Source organism: Acyrthosiphon pisum, chromosome X, assembly GCF_005508785.2.
Source record: "Acyrthosiphon pisum isolate AL4f chromosome X, pea_aphid_22Mar2018_4r6ur, whole genome shotgun sequence".
In the NCBI taxonomy this organism is placed as follows: domain Eukaryota; kingdom Metazoa; phylum Arthropoda; class Insecta; order Hemiptera; family Aphididae; genus Acyrthosiphon; species Acyrthosiphon pisum.
In genome coordinates this window covers 55,188,047-55,209,934 of record NC_042493.1, presented here as the reverse complement: position 1 = coordinate 55,209,934, position 21,888 = coordinate 55,188,047, and the positions used below count along the sequence as shown (strand labels likewise).

The window sequence follows — 21,888 nt, the reverse complement described above, 5'->3', positions numbered from 1 at the left end:
TTGACTAAAATTCCGACAAATGTGGCACATCTCAGCCCCCGAAAATCTACATTTGGTACAGATTAGTAATGACATAATCCTTAAAACAATTTTAATTTACAAAATTCTTGACACGTACACATTATACCAATGGTAATAAATAATAATTTAATAAATCAGGTTTAATTACTCTAAAAGTTGTTGTACCTAGACTGCAAAATATAACATCACTTTTTTCATTGAATTTATATTCTCAATGTTGATATTGTAATGTTTGATGATATATTTTTATTTTTACTAATTTGACCAAGATGAACTCTGTATGAAACAAATGTGGCCCATCTATGTTCATATAAATAATAAAATTTATAATCTTTTAAAGTCTTGATATTATATTACAAGGTTATTCGTACATAGGTTCACCTACATGTATTCATTTTAAAACCTAACCTAACCGTTTACAATCTTAATAAATTTGACCATATGGACGTTTTATGATTAATTTTTACTAATTTGTTTAAACTTTGGTTGCTTTAAGAATTAAAGTTTAAGTAATATAATAAATATAATTTATTATTCAATTGAATAATTGAATTAGTCTTAAACCCCTGGCATGAACAATATAATAATACTTTCTCTAAGTTTAAATTGTTAAGTATGTGTGTATTTATTATTAGGCATACATTGGACCCATAACGTGATGTTATACATCTGTACATTCAATATTGTCTAGCTTGTATATTCTGTAATTCCACTGGAAAGTATTGTGTCCTGAAGGCTTGTATGTCGGAATAATAAAGATAAATTTGTAGCTTATTAATTTAATTAAGTATTGAAAATGTTATATACAATTAGTATATTAATATGTACATACATATGTAATATTAATTATCTATAATTGGTAGTACATACATTTCAAGACTTTAATTTTATAAATATTATTTATTAGTTAAACAAATTTTATTTTTAAATTTAGTTTATAATAGATACATATCTTTACCTTGATTGCTTGCTCGTTGTTATAAATATACTGAAATTTACTAAATGGCAATGATAATACTTCATATTATTGAATCATCCTTATATATCAAAATCGTATTTTTCACTTTTTATATTAAGTATTATTTTCACATATTAAATTAAAACACAATTTTATGTTTGGGGTTTTGATGCTGTTATAATAAAATAACAATATTTGTATGATCTAAAAATTGTATCCGTTTCCTTAGAACACAATATTATATTTTACCTATGTGATTGGTAACATTGTTTTGTCACTACCTATTTTATTTTAATATCAAACATACATAATATGTAAACAGTTTATTTAGTACTTACATAGTATATCAGTATTTTGCCTACTTCCAGCACTGTGTTTGATAAGAACGTCATTCATGAATGCTCGTTCACTAAATATGAACCTAAATGTTATCTATTTTTTCAAATAGAACGTGAACGACGTTTATATATCTAATGAATCCAAACGATTTTTAAGAAGTTAAAATTTATTTATTATTCAATAAATATTGATTAATAATACTATTATGACATTCAAAGAACGTGACCGTGTTTTTAAAAAAAATTATGAACTTGAACGTGAATGAGTTCCTTTTTTAAGCACTAAACGTAAACGAATTCATTTTTTAGTGAACGTTCCGAACACTGTTTCAGCAGTTATAACTTACAAGCTAATATTGTTGATGAAATCCTAATAACCTATTACATTATTCTGTAATTTTAAAATTAGTTTGCATTCTATAGGTACCTACATGTTTTATTCTTTTGTATTATTTATATTTTGTTTTTATTTCCATATTATTCAAAATTAGTAATTATAATACTCAGCTAGCTACTGGTTGGGTTTTTCAGACTACAAACTTTATTTGAAATTTTACATTCTACAGAAATTAAAGTTATAACAAAATCTCAAATTAATAATTCATAAACAAAAAGTGAATATAAAATTATTTATAATTACATAATATATTATGATTCCAAATCGGTTCACATAGGTAATCTTTCATAATTTAAATGTGTCATAGTGAAATCTACTAACCCGTATAATTTGGAAGATCTTGTATGTTAAAATTATATTCATACTACTATCTTTAATTACATTTTAAAATGTTAGATCTGTATTGAAAACTAAAAATTGTGCTAATGTTAATGTTTGATATTTTCTAATTAATTTAAATGAGATGACAATATCAATTACAATATGCTGAATATTTGAATAAAAATATTGAAAAATCTTGACGATTGCAGGTTTTCGTTGGCATTGACTGTATATTATTATTACCTGCTAATACTTTGTAATTTTTAGGTAGGTATTGTAAATATTTTCCACCAAACAATACATATTTTTTATCGCGTTTTAAAATATCAAATTTAAATTTAAATAACTATTTTAAGATCTGTTATCAAAAAAAAAAAAGTTAAATAATAAAAACTTGGAATATAATCCCAAATTCTGTGACCCTAATACATTATCACAAACGTTCATTATGCAATCATAATTATTATTATGTGGTAAAATACTGTAACCTTGGTTATTATTATTATTGTTTATTAAACGCCGAAACGGCAACTTTACATAGTATAACAAATATGGTATAAGTACAGTAAGGTAGGATTTTTAAATAATTAATTGGATACAGAAATAATTTAGATAAAAGTATAAATAATTCAGAGTATACATGTTATAATATAGATAAATAGTATAATTATAAAGATAGAAGTATAATTAGTGGCCTAAGGATTATTGGTTGTTTGCAGCTCTGAGCATGCGATGTAGAGTGTGGTTGTGCCCATAAGAAGTCTTGTGGGTTATGACATCAAATTGTGATTGGTTTCTGACAGATATTGACATTTTATCGAGTTGGAAAGAATTTAGATAGACATTATTTTGTTTTAAATCCCTTACATATTTCCAGAAAAATTTTGGCGATTTTGATAGAGTGTTCAGTTTCATTAATAAATTCCTGGTAATCTAATTTGGAAATTTTCTTACATTTGGCCCGGATTTCGGAAAATTTATTATAGTCAGTTGCCAGTCTCGTTTCTTTGTAGATCTCATGGACTTTTTTCTTATTAAATTATGTCATAAATAATTCTAAATTAACAATATAAATAACTATTACCAACTTTGAATTCTTATTTCTTAAGATTATTGAAACATACATGTTCTAACCACATTAAAAAAATATATTAACGAATCAGATATAAAACTATAATATAAGTAAATATGTTGTTTAAACTTTAAAGTGTCTCCTGTAAACTTATGTTTATATGGATTAAGACATTTAGGCTTTTGACCATCGATTAAATTAAAGTTATAACTAGTATTAAATCTAATTTTAAAATTTACTACATTTTAAGTAATTGGGAAGTTTGTTTTATTTTTTTGAATACATGTTATATCTTTATTCATATTTTGTATAACTGCAAAACGAAACTGTTTATTTAACTGTATCTTCATTTTGTAATACATTTTTTAAAGTCACGGGCTTATAATCAAAGTAAAATAGTTTAATGGTTCATTATAATATATTAGTATAAAATATTAAAATTTAAGAGATTTGGTTGTGAACAGGGCTAAAAAGAGCATAACATTATCAAAATAAACACTAAAAAGAACATTTTAAACTATCAAAAATACCAATCTTGAAAACGGTTAATCCTTCCCTCCCAAATTCAAAAAATTAAAATGTGGTAATTTTTTTTTAAGACTATTTTCAAACATCATTTGTTTTTGTTAGTGGTTACAGCTTGCATTGTTTTAAAGTAGAAAATATACATTAAAAACTATTTATAAATTAAAAAATAAAAACATTAAAAAGTAAAATTATGCACTCAATTTATTTTAAATCTGACACGGGACAGGCCGCATTGCGTCCAGCAACTCGTTCGCGCCCCGCCGGGGCCCAAATCCACACGCCAGCCGGCCACCTGTCTGTTCCTGACTCGGCTGGTCTATTTTATTGAAAATACCAGACAAACAGTAAAAATTAAACTTGTTAATTTGGTGTTTCACAAACCCCTCCTAACCTTACCTAGTTTTTAATTAGTTAAGAGCTAATATATTTATTATAATGTAATATTAACCTGTTAAAAATATTATTCTAATGTATTTTTGTATAGAATATCCAGAGTTGTAAATTGAGTGGACAAAGTTCTATAAATATGAACTATGTAATTGACAATTATAGTATTTGTATTATTATTTTCAATATGGTACTAGTGTAGGTACTAGTACTATAACTATATGCATTAATGTGAAATATAAAATATAAATGAATAATTTAATAATTAATATTACCCTTTTATATTTTCAAAAAAATAGCATAGTTTCATCAAATTAACGGTCTATTGTAATTCATAATATTATCATTATTTAAATAGATAATAATTAATACCTAACATTCAAAATATTACCTATTCTGTGATACTAGTAAACTACTAAGTATAATATGAAAATAATAATAAATGAAAACCTTACCTAACATCCTAACGGATAATGATAACATGACTATATGTATACTACAATTTAAGATAGACTAATACACTATTTATAATATTATCACATATTCACATACAACATATTGGTCCAACAAATATTTCAACTTTCAAGGTAGGTATACGTCATAACATAAGGTAGGTTAAGTACAACAACAAAATCACTTTAAAAAAAGTGAGTAAGTGGATGTCGCTCTGCTGTACAGTAGGTTACAAGTGGGTCATTGTAATGGATGGTGTTAAATTTGAATTCAATGATATAATATCATTGTATAAGAAAAACGATTCTGAGCAAAAACGGTTGGTCAGTCTATTATCATAGGTACCTACTAAGTATATTTGATGATATTATTGTGAATAAAGTAATTTATATATTTACCTATTTAAATGGAACCTTGTTTTAAATATTCAATCCTTAGCTATAAAAGTTAAACATTTTATACATTTTTAACTGCAAAATAATTATGACATTTTAAATTTGATACATTTTGTCAAAATTCAAACTTGAAATGCTTATAAAATAAAATTTTGCCCATGTATTCTTAATATTTTTGAATTGCCATTGTAACAATAAATCAGGAGCCTTGCATTAAATTTTCACGCTTTTCTACCCAACCTATAAAATTTTATTGATATTTATAAAAAAAAAAAACTAAAAAATTGAAAACTGACAATGTCTGTAAATAGCAGAAAAAGAGTCAAAATATTTTCAAAATTTTATGGTGTATAGAAAATAAACATTCAGTAAATTTTTCATGCATCTACAATTATTCATTTTTGAATAACAATAAAATAACAAAACCACTACATGAGACATTAAGTATTGTAAAAATATGAACTTCAAACGCTCATAAAAATTTAATTTGATTTGTTTTTAGACATTTTCTTTTTGATTAAGGTAGACAAACTTATGAATAATTTTGTATTACGTTTTCAAATCTTAGATTTAAAGAGAAAAATGTTTATGAATTCCTAACTCAAAATAATTTGCTAATTTTTGTAATTTTTCCGTATTTTGTCAAGATTTGTCAATATTTGAACTTTAAACGCGTATAAAAAAACTGTGACTAAGGATTTTTAATATTTTTCAAATTTCATTGCAACAATATAGTAGGAGCCTCGTATTAAATTCTCAAGCTTTTTTAAACAATAAATAATGTTTTATTGACATCCATAGAAAAAAAGACTAATAAAATTGGAAACTAAAAATGTTCCTAAACAGTTTAAAACAAAATATTTTTTAAATTTTATCGTGTATAGAAAATGCGAATATAAACAACCATTAAAAATGTCATGAATATACGTTCATTTGTTTTAAAGTTAAACCAAAAACCAAAATCGATTTTGTCAAAAACCGATTTTGCGTAGAAATTTCTATTTTTCCCGGTGCTTTTGAAAACTTTCGAGAATTTTAAAATTTGCAACTACCCGAATGCACCAACTAGATTCACTTTTCAATCGAACAAGATACTTTCTGGTTGATTTTCCCTAAAATAAACTTTCATACAAACCTTGTCCTGACAATTACAAACACAATAGAAAAATAATTAGCCAAATATGTGAAACCGCTTTGAAGTGATGAATATTTTTGGCCCTTAATTTATATTTGCAAGGTATTATTTTTATTTTTTTTTTGTAATATTACTAGAAATAGGTTAAAAAAAAGCCGGCCAAGTGCGAGTCGGACTCGCGCACGAAGGGTTCCGTACCATAATTCAATATTCAATATTTTCATCTCTTGAATAGAAACTTTATGTAATGTATTTGGTATTTAAATGTATATAGGTAAATAAAAAAACAAAATTTGTAAGATAAATGGTTTGTTTGTGCCCGTGGCAACGACTTAAAACGATTCACTATAATTCTGTGTTGAAATTTATAGGACGAATCATTTTATATGATGTCACTCATGGCAACCATTTTTTTTTTCGATCTGAAATTTCAAAATTCCCGTTTTAGCACCTACCGGCAGGGGCGCCATTTGGGGGGGGGGGCAGGGTGTGCACTAGCACACCCTGTAATTTTGCTGTCAACAATTGGCCTAGGCCTAATTAATACTATGGCCAGATGGCCTTCAGTTTGCCAATCTTTAATTGTGCATGCACCGCAGCTATTCACTGATAATCATAAATAATATTATAATATTGTGTTCTTTAATTTGATAATTGATAAATTGATATCGGTATCACTTTATCCACTGGCACACACAAATATGTGTAAATGGTAAGTGGCTACAGACAGGGGCGGACTGGCTATTTTTGGCCCGGGGTGCAAAATTAATTAGGGGCCCGTAATTTTTTTTTCAAACCTATTTAAATTAGGAAAGAGCCCTTAGTTTTATAAGTAAATATAAAAAAAAAATTAAGAATAACATGTTGTTTATTTGTAGAGATGTTGAAATATGTTATTTTATTTTTATTTTGTATAATACCGTATTATACCAGTATTATACCGTATACCGACTGTGGTAATCGAGGGCCTGGATCATAAATACAAACGGGGGCCCGGGGTGCTACTTGGTGTATAGCACCCTGGGCCAGTCCGCCCCTGGTTACTGATAGACAAAAGACATAATAATAATAATACGCATCTATTCTATCTAAAAATATCTTTACTATACACTATACAGTATATACACAGAATGTATGAACGGTAAAATGTAATGTGTTAACTATAAAAATATGTTTTTATTAAGTATGTTTTTGATACTGTAATGAATCTGTAATTAAAAACTTAAACACTAGAAACGTTTTTTTAACGATTGGCCTGGAGGTGGGAAAAAATTGGCCTCTTTAATTGTTTGCACACCTTAAAAAAAAACTGAAATGGCGCCCCTGCCTACCGGGGTTGCTCCTCTCCCTTTTTTTTTTAGTATTTGTTGTTATAGCATCCACGGAAATACATAATCTGTGAAAATTTCAACTTTCTAACTTTCATGGTTCATGAGATACAGCCTGGTGACAGACAGACGGACGGACAGCCGAGCGAAAGTAATAGGCTTCCGTAGGGAAATGTATGGAACCCTAAAAAGCAGGTAAGTGGATGTTGCTCTGCTGTACAGTAGGTTACACGTGGGTCATAGTATAATGGATTGTATTAGACTTGAATTCAATGATATAATATATCATTTAATAAGAAAAACGATTCTGAGTGGAGACGGTTTGTCAGTCTGGATATTTTATATTGTTATTATTTATTATATCATGTAAGTTGAATTAATGTTATAATATTATAATTTTTTATACGTTTCTATGGTGATACACAAAGCGTTAGAAATTAAAATCCCATATTTAGCATTTTTCGGTGGGTTTTCCCATGTCATTAAATAACTATTGATAAAATCAAAAAATGACCCCTTAAAGTACCATCTTGATCCAATTTACTAAGAGACAAGTTACTAGATTATGTTGAAATAGAAGCACTCTTTCTGGTAAACATGTTGTATACAGGATATAAAAAAAAAAAAATAATAGAAATAAACACCATTGTAAAATCACTAGCTTCCTCGCTCTACTCAGAATCTAAAATGATCTAAAAAAATGTATAATACTCACAAACGACAAAATCTTCGAAAAATTCAAAAATGGCCCAAAATAATATGTTACGATCTTAGATAACATTTTGAATGCAAAATCTAGTATAAGTGAATAGTTATAAACGAGTAATTCTTTCCAAAAGCACACGTTAACCTCTTTTGTAGATAAAAATGGATCTGTTTCAATTCACATAATTTTAATTGAAGTGAAGCATCTTATTTTTCAATTTCAACTGTTGTAGGAGTATTGTACGAATTTAGTATTTACTTGTTAATATATACAGATAAACATTAAAATTGTATGAAGTAATTTTAAATGTAGCACGGACCAATAAAAAAGGTATGCTAGTTCCCCATCCATTTTATAATATAAATCATAATAATACACTTTATTATAAACTGCTACAAAAATATTAAGTACATATAATTTAGTGTAATTTATAGGTATAGTAAAAATAAACTTTATTTTTATAGTAATACAAATCATATATTTTTTTTTGATTTTGAGAAAAAGTTAAAATTGAAGTGTCATTAGTCATTACATTAATACATATTATTACTATGTATTATATTAAATGTATATATATTTTACGGTAAAAGAACGAATACCGATGAAACCTAGGATATACAAAACACTTTGGTCAGACGCAGAATGATTTTTGTAGTTCGGACTTCACCCTGGATTATCTTAACTCTTAAGACATACCAAACCTCGTTTCGTAAAAATACAAAATACAAAAGTAATTTGAGGTTTGACCAAACTATGTTTGTTTCATATCCTAGGTTATTCTAGGTTTTTACCTTGCTCATCATTAGTATTCAACCATTTTCTTAGCAGAATCATTTTTAATTGACAGCCTAGGACTTTTTCTAAGAGAACCAAAACTATCCTCGAAAGCCTCACTTTGCTACAATAACAAAAAAAAAAAACAAATTAAATCAAATTATAAGTTATAAAAAAACTAATTATTTTCACTTACAACTTTTTCAAGTGCCTTATTAGAAATTTCTTCAGGTTTTAACATGCTTATTTCTTCTCCTGCTGTTGTCTTCCTACATTTTTGCAATTCTTTTGCAGTTTTAATTGACAGCCTAGGACTTTTTCTAAGAGAACCAGAACCATCCTCGAGAGCCTCACTTTGCTACAATAACAAAAAAAACAAATCAAATCAAATTATAAGTTACAAAAAAGGTAATTATTTTCACTTACAACTTTTTCAAGTGCCTTATTAGAAATTTCTACAGGTTTTAACACGCTTATTTCTTCTTCTGCTGTTGTCTTCCTACATTTTTGCAATTCTTTTGTAGTTTTAATTGACAGCCTAGGACTTTTTCTAAGAGAACCAAAACCATCCTCGAGAGCCTCACTTTGCTACAATAACAAAAAAAAAAAACAAATCAAATCAAATTATAAGTAGCAACAAAGGTAATTATTTTCACTTACAACTTTTACAAGTGCCTTATTAGAAATTTCTTCAGGTTTTAACATGCTTATTTCTTCTCCTGCTGTTGTCTTCCTACATTTTTGCAATTCTTTTGCAGTTTTAATTGACAGCCTAGGACTTTTTCTAAGAGAACCAGAACCATCCTCGAGAGCCTCACTTTGCTACAATAACAAAAAAACAAATCAAATCAAATTATAAGTTACAAAAAAGGTAATTATTTTCACTTACAACTTTTTCAAGTGCCTTATTAGAAATTTCTACAGGTTTTAACACGCTTATTTCTTCTTCTGCTGTTGTCTTCCTACATTTTTGCAATTCTTTTGTAGTTTTAATTGACAGCCTAAGACTTTTTCTAAGAGAACCAAAACCATCCTCGAGAGCCTCACTTTGCTACAATAACAAAAAAAAAAACAAATCAAATCAAATTATAAGTAGCAACAAAGGTAATTATTTTCACTTACAACTTTTACAAGTGCCTTATTAGAAATTTCTTCAGGTTTTAACATGCTTATTTCTTCTCCTGCGGTTGTCTTCCTACATTTTTGCAATTCTTTTGTAGTTTTAATTGACAGCCTAGGACTTTTTCTAAGAGAACCAGAACCATCCTCGAGAGCCTCACTTTGCTACAGAAACAAAAAAAACAAATCAAATCAAATTATAAGTTACAAAAAAGGTAATTATTTTCACTTACAACTTTTTCAAGTGCCTTATTAGAAATTTCTACAGGTTTTAACACGCTTATTTCTTCTTCTGCTGTTGTCTTCCTACATTTTTGCAATTCTTTTGTAGTTTTAATTGACAGCCTAGGACTTTTTCTAAGAGAACCAAAAGCATCCTCGAGAGCCTCACATTGCTACAATAACAAAAAAAAAACAAATCAAATCAAATTATAAGTTACAAAAAAGGAAATTATTTTCACTTACAACTTTTTCAAGTGCCTTATTAGAAATTTCTTCAGATTTTAAGATACTTATTTCTTTTCCTGCGGTTGTCTTCCTATCTCCTGCGGTTGTCTTCCTACATTTTTGCAATTCTTTTGTAGTTTTAATTGACAGCCTAGGACTTTTTCTAAGAGAACCAAAACCATCCTCGAGAGCCTCACTTTGCTACAATAACAAAAAAAAAAAAACAAATCAAATCAAATTATAAGTAGCAACAAAGGTAATTATTTTCACTTACAACTTTTACAAGTGCCTTATTAGAAATTTCTTCAGGTTTTAACATGCTTATTTCTTCTTCTGCTGTTGTCTTCCTACATTTTTGCAATTCTTTTGTAGTTTTAATTGACAGCCTAGGACTTTTTCTAAGAGAACCAGAACCATCCTCAAGAGCCTCACTTTGCTACAATAACAAAAAAAACAAATCAAATCAAATTATAAGTTACAAAAAAAGTAATTATTTTCACTTACAACTTTTTCAAGTGCCTTATTAGAAATGTCTTCAGGTTTTAACATGCTTATTTCTTCTCCTGCTATTGTCTTCCTACATTTTCGCAATACTCTGGTAGCTGAAGTTTCTTTCATTTTACTTTTAGGTGTATCTTCATTTTGTCCATCTTGTTTATTCTTGGAAAATATAGTAGTGGTTCGTCGCAATACTCTTTTTTCAACAGTTGGACTTTTAAGGCGCTTGGAACTCATATCTGGTGTAATTTTGGATGTCAACGAAATACCCTTTTCTACCTTACTAGATGGGTTGCTTTCTTTAACTTTATTAGATGCAGAACCATCATTGTCAGTAGATAGATAACAACTATTGTTATGACTTGTGTTCACAATGTTTGGTGAATAAATCTTGCCAAAAGGAAAGTTTGGTTTTTGAATGTTTTTATCATTTGGTTCGTTAGATGAATCAACTGTTAAAGGTGTTAAACTTGGGGTTAACGCAACTTTATTCTGGACTTTTGTAGGTGTTTTTTCTGGAGTCTCCAAAACTTCAACATTAAATCCAGGAGGTACCAAAATTTGTGGTTTATCATCATTAATACACACAGTGTTAGTGCCATCGCTTATTGTTTCTTTTGATACTTTCCATGACCCATTTACATTGAAATTCTCTTTTAATGTATTGACATTATCAAAATGTCTTACTTTCCACATGGTTTTTCCTACTTTTCTACGCTCTACTACTATTTCACCCATCTTATTAAATTCTTTTATAGATGAATCAACTGATGGACATGTTAAACTCGGGGATAAAGAAACTTTTTTATGAAGTTTTGTTAGTGTTTTTTCCGGAGTCTCTAAAACTTCAACATTAAATCCAACAGGTACCAAAATTGGTGGTTTATCACCATTAATACACACAGTATTAGTGCCATTGATTATTGTTTCTTTTGATACTTTCCATGACCCATTTAAATTGAAATTCTCTTTTAATGTATTGACCTTATCAGACTTTCTTACTTTCCACATGGATTTTTTAATTTTTCCATCTTTTACTACTATTTTACCCGTCTTAGTAAGTGCTTTAAGAGTTGAATCAACTGATGGATATGTTAAACTCGGGGTTAAAGAAATCTTTTTATTAAGTTTTGTAGGTGTTTTTTCTGGAGTTTCTAAAACTTCAACATTAAATCCTGGAGGTACCAAAATTGGTGGTTTATCATCATTAATACACACAGTGTTAGTGCCATTGATTTTTGTGTCCTTTGATACTGTCCATGACCCATTTAAATTGAAATTATCTTTTAATGTATTGACCTTATCAGACTTTCTTACTTTCCACATGGATTTTTTAATTTTTCCACCTTTTACTACTATTTTACCCATCTTAGTAAGTGCTTTTAGAGTTGAATCAACTGATACAAATTTGAAATTTGGGTTTAAAGAAACCTTTTTCTGAAGTTTTGTAAGAATTTTTTCTAGATTCTCAGAAACTTCAACATTAAATTCAGCAGGAACCTGAAGTGATGGTTCATTATCAATTTTATTTCCCACCCTAATTTTGTTATCTGGTGTAAGACTTTTAAAAATAAAAGGTGATATATTTACTAATTGTACAGCTTTTGCAGACTCTAAGCTGTTTTTACAATTTTTAGACACTGACCCTCCATCATCTGCAGATATTGAAAAACTGTTCTTACAGCTTGTGTTTAAAGCATTAGGCGTACCAATTTTAATGAAAAGAGAATTTCGTTTTTTAATATTTTTTTTTTTTGATCCATCATTCATTTGTATAATTCGACTTTTACTTTTGCGTTTATTAGAATTACTTTCTTTTAGAGATGAATCAACTGTTACAAATTTAAAATTTGGGTTTAAAGAATCCTTTTTCTGAAGTTTTGTATGTATTTTTTCTGGAGTCTCTGAAACTTCAATCTTATATCCAGCCGGAGCAAGAAGTGGTAAGTCATCTTTAATTTCACTTTTTTCCTCAATTTTGTTATCTTGTATAAAAATTGTCTTATTAAAAGGTGATGCATTTACTGATTGTACTGATTTTGCAGCCTCTTTGCTGTTTTTAATCTCTTTAGACGCAGACACTTCATGGTCTGCATATAATGACAAACTGTTTTTACTGGTTGCGTTTGAAGAATTAGGTGTATCAATCTGAATGAAACAAGAATTTTGTTTTTTAATATATTTTTTTTTTGACTCATCATTAATTTGTGTAATGTTACTTTTACTTTTGCGTTTATTAGAATTACTTTCTTTTAGAGATGAATCAACTGTTACAAATTTAAAATTTGGGTTTAAAGAATCCTTTTTCCTAAGTTTTGTATGTATTTTTTCTGGAGTCTCTGAAACTTCAATATTATATCCAGCCGGAGCAAGAAGTGGTAAGTCATCTTTAATTTCACTTTTTTCCTCAATTTTGTTATCTTGTGTAAAAATTGTCTTATTAAAAGGTGATGCATTTACTGATTGTACTGATTTTGCAGCCTCTTTGCTGTTTTTAATCTCTTTAGACGCAGACACTTCATGGTCTGCATATAATGACAAACTGTTTTTACTGGTTGCGTTTGAAGAATTAGGTGTACCAATCTGAATGAAACGAGAATTTTGTTTTTTAATATATTTTTTTTTTGACTCATCATTAATTTGTGTAATTTTACTTTTACTTTTGTGTTTATTAGAATTACTTTCTTTTAGGGATGAATCAACTGTTACAATTTTGAAATTTGGGTTTAAAGAATCTTTTTTCTGAATTTTTGTAAGTATATTTTCTGGAGTCTCTGAAACTTCAACATTATATCCAGCAGGAGCCAAAAGAAGTGGGTCATCTTCAATTTGATTTTTTTCCTCAATTTTGTTATCTTGTGTAAAAATTGTTTTATTAAAAGGTGATGCATTTACTGATTGTACTGATTTTGCAGCCTCTTTGCTGTTTTTAATCTTTTTAGACGTAGACACTTCATTATAGTCTGCATATAATGACAAACTGTTTTTATTGGTTGCGTTTGAAGCATTAAGCGTACCAATCTGAATGAAACGAGAATTTCGTTTTTTAATATATTTTTTTTTTGATCCATCATTAATTTTTGAAATTTTACTTCTACTTTTGTGTTTATTAGAATTGCTTTCTTTAAGAGATGAATTAAATGTTAAACATTTGAAATTTGGGGTTAAAGAAACTTTATTCTGGACTTTTGTTGGTATTTTTTGTCGAAATATCGAAACTTCAACATTAAATCCAGGAGGTACCAAAATTTGTGGTTTATCATCATTAATACACACAGTGTTAGTGCCATCGCTTATTGTTTCTTTTGATATGGTCCATGACCCATTTAAGTTGAAATTCTCTTTTAATGTATTGAAATTATCAAAATGTCTTACTTTCCACATGGATTTTCCCATTTTTCCACGTTCTACTACTATTTCACCCATTTTATTAAGTTCTTTAAGACTTTTATGGTCATTAACTTCAAGGCCGCTGTTTTTAATCCTTGAATCAACCATTTCTAACCTTTTAACTCCGTCTTTTACCATTTTAGATAAATATTTTTTCTGTTTATGCTTTAATACTTGGCTATTTAGTTTCAAGTCTGTTGGCCTATTAGGTAGTATACAATCTCCCAATCGATTATAAAATTGTATTAATTTAGTTATTTCCCATAAACACTTTCTGGTACAATCAACTTCGGTTAAATATTTATTTAAAATCTTTGCTACTTCTTTAGGATTGAACTTTATGCGAGGTATTTCAACACATACATTTCCAGCTTGATGATCTAATGGATTCTCATTTATTTCATTAGAGTTGTCGTTTACTATATCACCTTCAACTAATTCTAAATCTTTATTTGAATTGCCTGGATTAATGACCTAACACAAAATATTGAAATTAAATTAAATTATGGAACTAAAATAATATAAAAATTAATATATAAAATAATATTTGAAATATTATAAAATTTATAAATTTATAAACTCAAGTATATAATTAGCATTATTCTTTGAAGTAATAATTTATTTAATAATATTTATGTATTTAATAAACTATAAAGCTATTTAAAGTAATAAATACTGATTTCATAGAATTATAATAAAATCTATTAAACTAAAATTTAATCAGAAACTATTTTTGAATTTTACAGATACATACATTTTGTTTTAAAATTAGATTTATAAAATATTTGAATAGTTTAATTCAGTTTTGCAAATATTCTTAAAAAAGTGGTCTATTAAGGTTTAAATAATCACTAATGTAAATATTGTGATAAAATAAATTAAGAAAGAAAATAGTTGTTAAATTACTCACTTTTTGAGAAGCTTGAAACTTAGCCTCTAACGTCTCCAAATCAGGTGATGGAGATAGAAGATTTCTAAATACATTTTGGGTAACTTCTCTGATTAACATGAAATCGTTGAGCTCAGAAATGTAACGTAGGAATGAATCTAAAATAATGACCAATGCTTCAGTAGGCACTTTTCCTTTACTTACCTAAAAGATATTATATAATTCAATTTTAACAATTATGTACTTAAAAATCAAAAAAATACATACTTTAGCAAGTTCTTCCAAGAAAATTACTTGAAAATGAGTTTTCAAACTAGGAGTGAAAGATTTGAGGGCTCTATATAGAACCTCACTAAATTTATTCATATATTCCAAGTTCCAATCACAATTGACAAAGGTAAATAGTAATTGTCTTAAATAATGCCTCACCCACATCATACAAGTATCAATATGGTGCTGTCTTATTGATATCCAATTATCTTTGATAGTAAGAAAAAATGCATCCAAAAAAAATATTTTACCTTGATAAGAAGTGCAACTATGGATAAGATAACTTAATTTTTCAATAACACTTTCCTGAAAATGTTAAAATTGTATTAAGTATGAAACATAGGAACATTAACATAATATATTAATAATTGTATCGCCAGATATAAGTGTCCAATATTTTAACATGTGTGCTTTCAATAAATTTAATGATTCAGGTAATACACTCTGGGGCGAATTGGCTATTTTTGGTCTAGGGTACAAAACTAGTTAGGGCCTCTTATATTTTTTTTAAGCTTACTTAAATTAGAGAAGAAATCTACATTACAATAAGGGTTAAATTTAAGATACGGCCCATAAGTGGTAATTGGGGCCCTGATCATAAATACGAAAAGGGGCTCGGAATGCTACTTGGTTTATAGTACCCTGGGCCGGTCGTTCCCTGGGTACATTTGATATAAGCATATACTTTACAATATTATCAGGTCTATGGCTTTAAACCAATTGTGACTATATTTGAAGAAATTTATAATTACAGAATATTTATTAAGTAGGTATATTAATAATATATGCAATTGAAGCCTTTATGTTAATAAAAAAAAAAAAAAAAAATATTTAAATTATAACAAATAATTTTGAATAGAATATAATAATTATTTTCCTTAAGACAATTGACGTAAAAATAATAGTAATTTAAGTTTTTATTATTAATTCTAAATGCTTCAAAATAACAAATGATGAATAACTTATAAATATTCTGAAATAAAAAGTATCGAATTGATATAGGTTATGACGTATACATGTGTTTAATTAAGATAAACAAATTATTTACTTGAGGTTCTGGTTTATCAGAAGTCCAAGTAAAGTAAAATAATCCTCTCCATATAACCAAATAATCATTCAATTGAAATGCTGAAAAATTCATAAGTAATAATTAATATTGAATATCAACAAATAAAATAATGTATAATAAGCAGTTTTGACTTAGTTTATAAATTTAAAATTTGGATAGTAGGGTCCTAGAGGGTACTTACTTCAGTGACGTGGCAAAAGGGGAAATCGGGAGGCTGCCATATATGAGTTTCTTGAGGGGTGGTGGTTAGTGGGTGGGTAATGGTTAATAGCTTATAACTTAATATTATGATCTATATAATATATTACGATTTAACAAAAAATAGGTAGATCAAACTAATCAAAAAAATCCTGTTCTTTAAGATTTTAACCTTTAATATAAAAAGACTAAAAATTGAATATCTTATATTTAACTTGTTAAGCTCAGGTACTTGGTATTTTTAATTAAAATAATTGCTATAGAAAAAAAATTCTGGGTATGGTTACAATAAGAACCAGTCATAGGGATATCTACCTTCTCATAAGAACTATTTAGTATATTACTTTTCTTAAAGGTAACATAAATATTTACAGTTTATTGCTGTTTAAACCTGGAAATCATTCGTTTTATTACCTATTTAACATCCTGTTTTAAAATTATTAACACTTTAATGTTAAGATTTACTATAATGTTTAATATCAAGCACTCAAGCATGCTCATATTCAAAACTCATGTCATTCATATTAAAAATTCACCATTGCCACCTGGGAATTTTTAACTGCATGTACTTAAGTACAAGTATCAATATCACTATACCTAACTATTATTAGTTTGTAAGTAATTCTTATATCTTGTCCCGGGTGGCCGGTGGGATTTTAGCCTGTGGGCACGCTTGAACAAATAACTTTATCGTGTAGAGGTATATATGGTATAATATACAGATATATTAAATATTAAATTATTAAAGAAACATTTTTAAAAACAAATAAAGTGTAAAATATGTAACATACCATCACTCGTATCTTCGGAATTTTCCTGTAACAGTTGTTCAATTTGTTTGATTCCATCACTTCTAGTTTTAGGATCATTTGATGCTAATAACTGTGTGAGTTCTATCTCTTTTGCCACCAAATCCACTTTGGTTTCTGAGACTTCAGTAGCCATTTCTCGTTCTAAAGGATTTGTTTAAATTACTGGAAACAAAAAGCGGGCTGCAATTAATAACAATTTGTTGAAACTGAATTAAGTCTATAATAGTTTGCAACACTTTTGAAAACTACAGTGGATACTATAAAGTAATATACCTAAACCTTTAACTTCTAATTTATAACATTTATAATTTATTATATTATAAAGTTGAGACAAGATTTTGATATAAAAATTCGATATGTATCGGATAAGGAATAGTTACGCAGGTACCTACTAACTCGTATAGAAGTGTGAGTTCGATACGGGTAGGTACTTATCGCTTGTAACTGCAAGTGTAATTTTTTGTACTCACACAATTTATATGTTACGTATCGATAGACAACAATCTCTTCTTTAAAAATCTTGTCTTAACTTAGATATATTTTAAATCGTGAAATGTAAAACGAGCCCACGTATCAACCTTAGCTTATACAAGACGTTTGTTTACCTGACTTATTGAAACATTTTCGCGTTGTTAAAATATATGGCTACGATCACCCATTCGGCCTAACTACACAATAGAAATTCGTTCGCTCAAACTCGTAGACGCATAAATATTACCTGCTCTAACCTCAAACCGGTGTGAAAAAAAACGCACTGGGACTTATAATAATGTAGGATAACTTGTATTTTAAACTGTTTTAGCCTAGTGAATTTCTAGATGGTAAATACTAAATCGTGATCGTCGTGTGCCAAACTGTCACAGAATATGTAATGGTTGTTCGGTGAATGTAGATGAGATTTTAGATTGTGAATAATAAATTATGGAGAATGGTAGTTGCATAGCGTCGATAATACATCGTATGTATAAAAAATCAATTTTTCCATGGTCGATTGATATCCATCTTGGATTTTACTATTTATCACGGCTGTAGATAGTACTATCTATTAGGTAGGTTATGTAGGTTAGGTTCTGTTAGGTAGGTACATGATTAAATAACCTAAAAATTAATTTATTTTAATTATTTAATGATGGGTATTATTATTTACCTATAGGTATATCTTAAATCGTGGTATTAGTCCGTGACAATGCTTTGATAATAATAGTAATAATAATAATAATAATAATAAAAATCTCCAAGGAGATTAGAGACTAAATTGTAATTTTGACGTAACTCTAGATATTTATAACAAATGAAGCTTTTCAGGAAGAAAAATTCGAAATGTATAAGTCTGAGTCCGATACGCTTATATACCCATTGCAAGTCGTGTAACTTCTTGAACACTTTTGAACAACAAATGAATCCTTGAAAATCTTGTATTTGTTGATGTAATTCTAACACGTTACACGTTACACAAATACAAATCGAAGCCTGTAACATTTTGCTTTTAATTTTTGATCCGACGTATTGGTCGCCCATTGGCGATAGAGTTAGTACTTATTAATCAGTACCACGGTTGTAAGTATCTACAATTGTGCTCAGTACTCTTTGGGTAGTTGTCAGAAAAAATGAGATGTAAAAAATGATGTGGATGAGATATAATCAAACACCGTGGCGACACGCAGTGGTGTGAATAGTAAAAATGTTTAGGGGGGCTCAAGCCCCAATAAATTATTTTTAAAATTATAATTTATACTTTTAAGAATGGTAAACTATTATATTTTGAGGGAGCTTTGAGTGATTTTGAAGGGGCTAAGCCCCCCTAAGCTCCCCTATTTGCGCCACTGGCGACACAACTATACGAGGCAGCGCTAACACGTAGTCAACTTGCAATCCATTTGTATTCGGATTATGGCGCACGCCTGCGCGAGAACGCAGGTGAACCAGACAAGACTACAACTTACAAGAAGCAAGGAGTACCAACTACAGTCTCGCAGTCACTCGTAATTATGACGAGGCAACCTGGCGAGAGTCGTGTAGATTGCGTAGAGAAAGCATTATTTAGATCATAATAGGTATGCCATATTGACAACAAAATAATAACAAAAAAAAAAGTAACAGTATACGCTGTGGTTACATCCATAGTATGATTTCCATATAATCAGTAATTGAATAGTCAAGCGATTAGGTACAAAATCTATCTATTCTAATTCAGTGTTAAATTAGAAAATTTAAAGAAGAATTTAAGTGTACCTAACCATAGTAAAAAAATTCATAAGGAAATAGATAAGTGAGTATATTACATTTTGTTCAAGTCGTTGACCTGATACAACTATGCATCTTGTACCTTGTATTATTTAAATTTCAGTGGAAAAAGTTAAGAAAAACTTAGAAATTGAAAGCCCGGAAAAACCGAAAAACCTAGAAATTGAAAGCCCGGAAAAACCGAAAAACCTAGAAATTGAAAGCCCGGAAAAACCAAAAAACCTAGAAATTGAAAGCCCGGAAAACCCGAAAAACCTAGAAATTGAAAGCCCTGAAAAACCGAAAAACCTAGAAATTGAAAGCCCTGAAAAACCGAAAAACCTAGAAGTTGAAAGTCCGGAAAAACCGACAAACCAGGTGGACCCTAACGAGGGGGAGTGTGATTGCGACCAGGAAGGCTGCATTGGGTGCTTTTGGCCCTGTGAGTCATGCTTATCTAATAAATGTGGACACGAATGCCGGTTAGTTAAATATGAAAAGAACGAAAATTTAAAATAAGGAATTGTGTATTTTTAGGTTAATATTATTAATGTAGAACCTCGTGTACTAAAGCTGGGCAGTAACATATTGTTATTTGATATTTGATTATAATCATAGTCAATCAAAATTATTTATCGTTTTCACCTCTCACAAGCGCCAAGAACACTTGCGGACGCCCCAAGTCAGCGAATACCCCTTCTCTTTCTGCTATGACACCTATTTCAATCAAATAAGATAAATTTAATTTTTTTCACTATAGTCATCAGCTTAAAAATTATAATTAAAAAATATAAAATTAATATAATCAAAAAAAACAAATTATCATGAGTTGGCGAGTTGAATATCAATTTTTTGATAAATTAATTAATTAACTGGTTATTGATATTTGAAATTGTACAAAATATGGTTAAGTAGGTACAATTCAAAATTCTTCAAATATACTGTCACATCTAACATATTTTCCTTTTTTGTATGCATTTTTTGCTTCACAAACTGTCTACATATTTTATTCCCATTGAACTTCGTGCAGTTGATATAAATATATGCTCTATCCTAATCTGGACCCTGATCTAGCACATTTATAAATCATAATACCATATTTAACTTTTTTCAGTGTCAATCGCAAGTGGAAACGTTATGATGCATGGATAAGACAAGGAAGGATTAATGACTAATAAAATTAATTGTATCTTAATTATATTGTAAACATTGGAAATATAACTAAATACAATATAATTTTATAATAGTATTCTAAACATATTGTATATTTTTATCATTCAACATTTGTTTTTCTTTAAGACCAGGTTTTTCAACCAAATTTATTTAACAATTTGACAGATAAGAAAAAATTGATAATTATTGCTTTTTAAATATGGGAATAACTAAATCTTGGAGTTATTCAGCATTTTATTTTTGACCAAAGATAAGGGTTTTAATAATATATTCATAAACTACTTTTAGTTTGTGAAACAGTTAGGTTAGGTCATTGTTTTGTATTAGTTAAATGGTTCATAATTGAAAATGGGCAAAGTAGACCTAAACTCTAAAGCAGGCAGACATACAGTGGGAGGAATCAAACTTTTAGGTGGTAAAAAATTTAAAATAATATATAAGTCTATTTAATTTATTATTTTAAGAATACATTTAAAAATACATTTTTTTAAGTTAATACAATACAATAATACAAAACAAATATTAAAAACTATTTAATACTAGCGGCCAAAACCCGGCCCTGCCGGATTGTTTTTATGTGCCATTTCATATGTTCTCAACCATAGATATAAATAAACACACTAAATATACAAATTAATAAAATATTAATTATAACAGTATATGCACAAGATTTACTAACATATGTTCAAATTAACAAATAAAATAAATTAATAATGGAGGTTATTGGTGAGTAAAAAAAAATGATTTATTCCTTTACAAAAATAGATATATGGAAATAGTTAAATTACCCAAAATTACAAAATTATGATTATTAAAAACTGAAATCCCTATTTTAACGTTTTCAAACAACATGGCTGTTCGTTGTCTTCAATATCGTAAATTTTCCTTTTATTTTTATTATTTTTATTAATAATTTCTTGAGATAATATATAAGAGTTGAATTTGTTGAAGGTTTCATACACCATTCTCTTATTTTGGTAGTAAATG

At 28.3% G+C, this 21,888-nt stretch overlaps 1 protein-coding gene and 1 long non-coding RNA gene across 2 annotated transcripts; one reads left to right on the top strand and one right to left on the bottom strand.

The window, feature by feature from the left end:
• Positions 1-8,933: 8,933 nt before the first annotated feature.
• LOC100574151 lies at positions 8,934-10,574 on the bottom strand. The gene is made up of 4 exons (XR_003838643.1): positions 10,166-10,574; positions 9,703-10,097; positions 9,240-9,635; positions 8,934-9,171 (listed from the first exon to the last, which is right to left on the bottom strand). It is a non-coding gene; the product is annotated as an uncharacterized LOC100574151 (long non-coding RNA).
• Positions 10,575-19,112: 8,538 nt separating this feature from the next.
• LOC115033139 (protein PELPK1-like) lies at positions 19,113-20,903 on the top strand. The gene is made up of 3 exons (XM_029485199.1): positions 19,113-19,119; positions 19,853-20,210; positions 20,843-20,903. Exons 1-3 carry the CDS (start codon positions 19,113-19,115, stop codon positions 20,901-20,903), a joined length of 426 nt encoding a protein of 141 aa, XP_029341059.1.
• The last annotated feature ends 985 nt before the right edge of the window (positions 20,904-21,888 follow it).

Excerpts from the sequence above, each read along its gene's own strand:
- LOC115033139 (XM_029485199.1), top strand. Across the intron at positions 20,211-20,842 it reads AAATGTGGACACGAATGCCG|TGTCAATCGCAAGTGGAAAC; the intron begins GTTAGTTAAATA and ends AACTTTTTTCAG.